At 63.0% G+C, this 838-nt stretch overlaps 1 protein-coding gene across 1 annotated transcript; it reads left to right on the forward strand.

Moving 5' to 3' along the window:
- Positions 1-11: 11 nt before the first annotated feature.
- TRAVEDRAFT_25139 (uncharacterized protein) lies at positions 12-613 on the forward strand (the record flags this gene model as incomplete). The annotated part of the gene is made up of 2 exons (XM_008047690.1): positions 12-472; positions 505-613. The coding sequence occupies 2 exons, from the start codon at positions 12-14 to the stop codon at positions 611-613; spliced, it is 570 nt and encodes a 189-aa protein (XP_008045881.1).
- Positions 614-838: the final 225 nt, after the last annotated feature.

Here is an 838-nt window from a genome sequence, read left to right on the forward strand (position 1 = left end):
AGCACGACCTCATGAACCTCCGAATGAGCGACAACCACCGGATCGCGAAGTACATCACCCAGTTCACGCGCCTCGCGACTCAGGTCCGGTGGGGAAACGCCCCGCTCCGTTACCGTTTCTATGACGGTCTTCCAAACCGTCTGAAGGACCGGATTTCGGAGGTCGGAAAGCCTACGACGCTCGTCGGGCTTCGCGACTTGGCCCAGTCTATCGACAACCGGTACTGGGAGCGCAAGACCGAGCAAAGCCGGGACTCCGGGACCTCTAAGTCCGGAGGGAAGTCCGGCTCCTCGGACTCGAAGCCGCAGCAGTCGTCCAAGCCTTCCACCTCCAACTCCGGGTCCTCCAACTCTGGAACCCCGAAAGCGACCTCCTCTTCCGGCCACAAGCAGGCGGCCAAGACTCCGGCCAAGCCCTACGCCGACAAGCTGGGCAAGGACGGCAAGTTGACGGCCGAGGAACGTCAGCGGCGGTTCACCAACAACCTCTGCCTGTTCTGCGGAGGTGCCGGACATTCGGCCAACGCGTGCCCGAAGAAGTCCTCCTCCGCCGCCAAAAGCCGAGCCGCGCAGGCCAAGGCCGCGCCAGCTCCGGCTGGAGGAGCGCAAGTTGAGGCTCCCGCGGAGCCAAAAAACTAGTCCGCAGTCCTCCGAACTCCGCGCCCTCGGAGGATTGCGTTGACTTCTCCGGCGCGGAGACCTGCCTCCGACTCAACGCGTCCGCTCTTTCCGACCCCTTGTCTCTCCATATCGATCTCTTCTCCGACTCCGTTCCCACTCCGTTCCGTACCCTCATAGACTCCGGTTCCTCGCATTGCTTCGTGGACTCCGAGTTCACG

The sequence above is a fragment of the Trametes versicolor genome (genome assembly GCF_000271585.1).
Source record: "Trametes versicolor FP-101664 SS1 unplaced genomic scaffold TRAVEscaffold_142, whole genome shotgun sequence".
NCBI lineage: Eukaryota > Fungi > Basidiomycota > Agaricomycetes > Polyporales > Polyporaceae > Trametes > Trametes versicolor.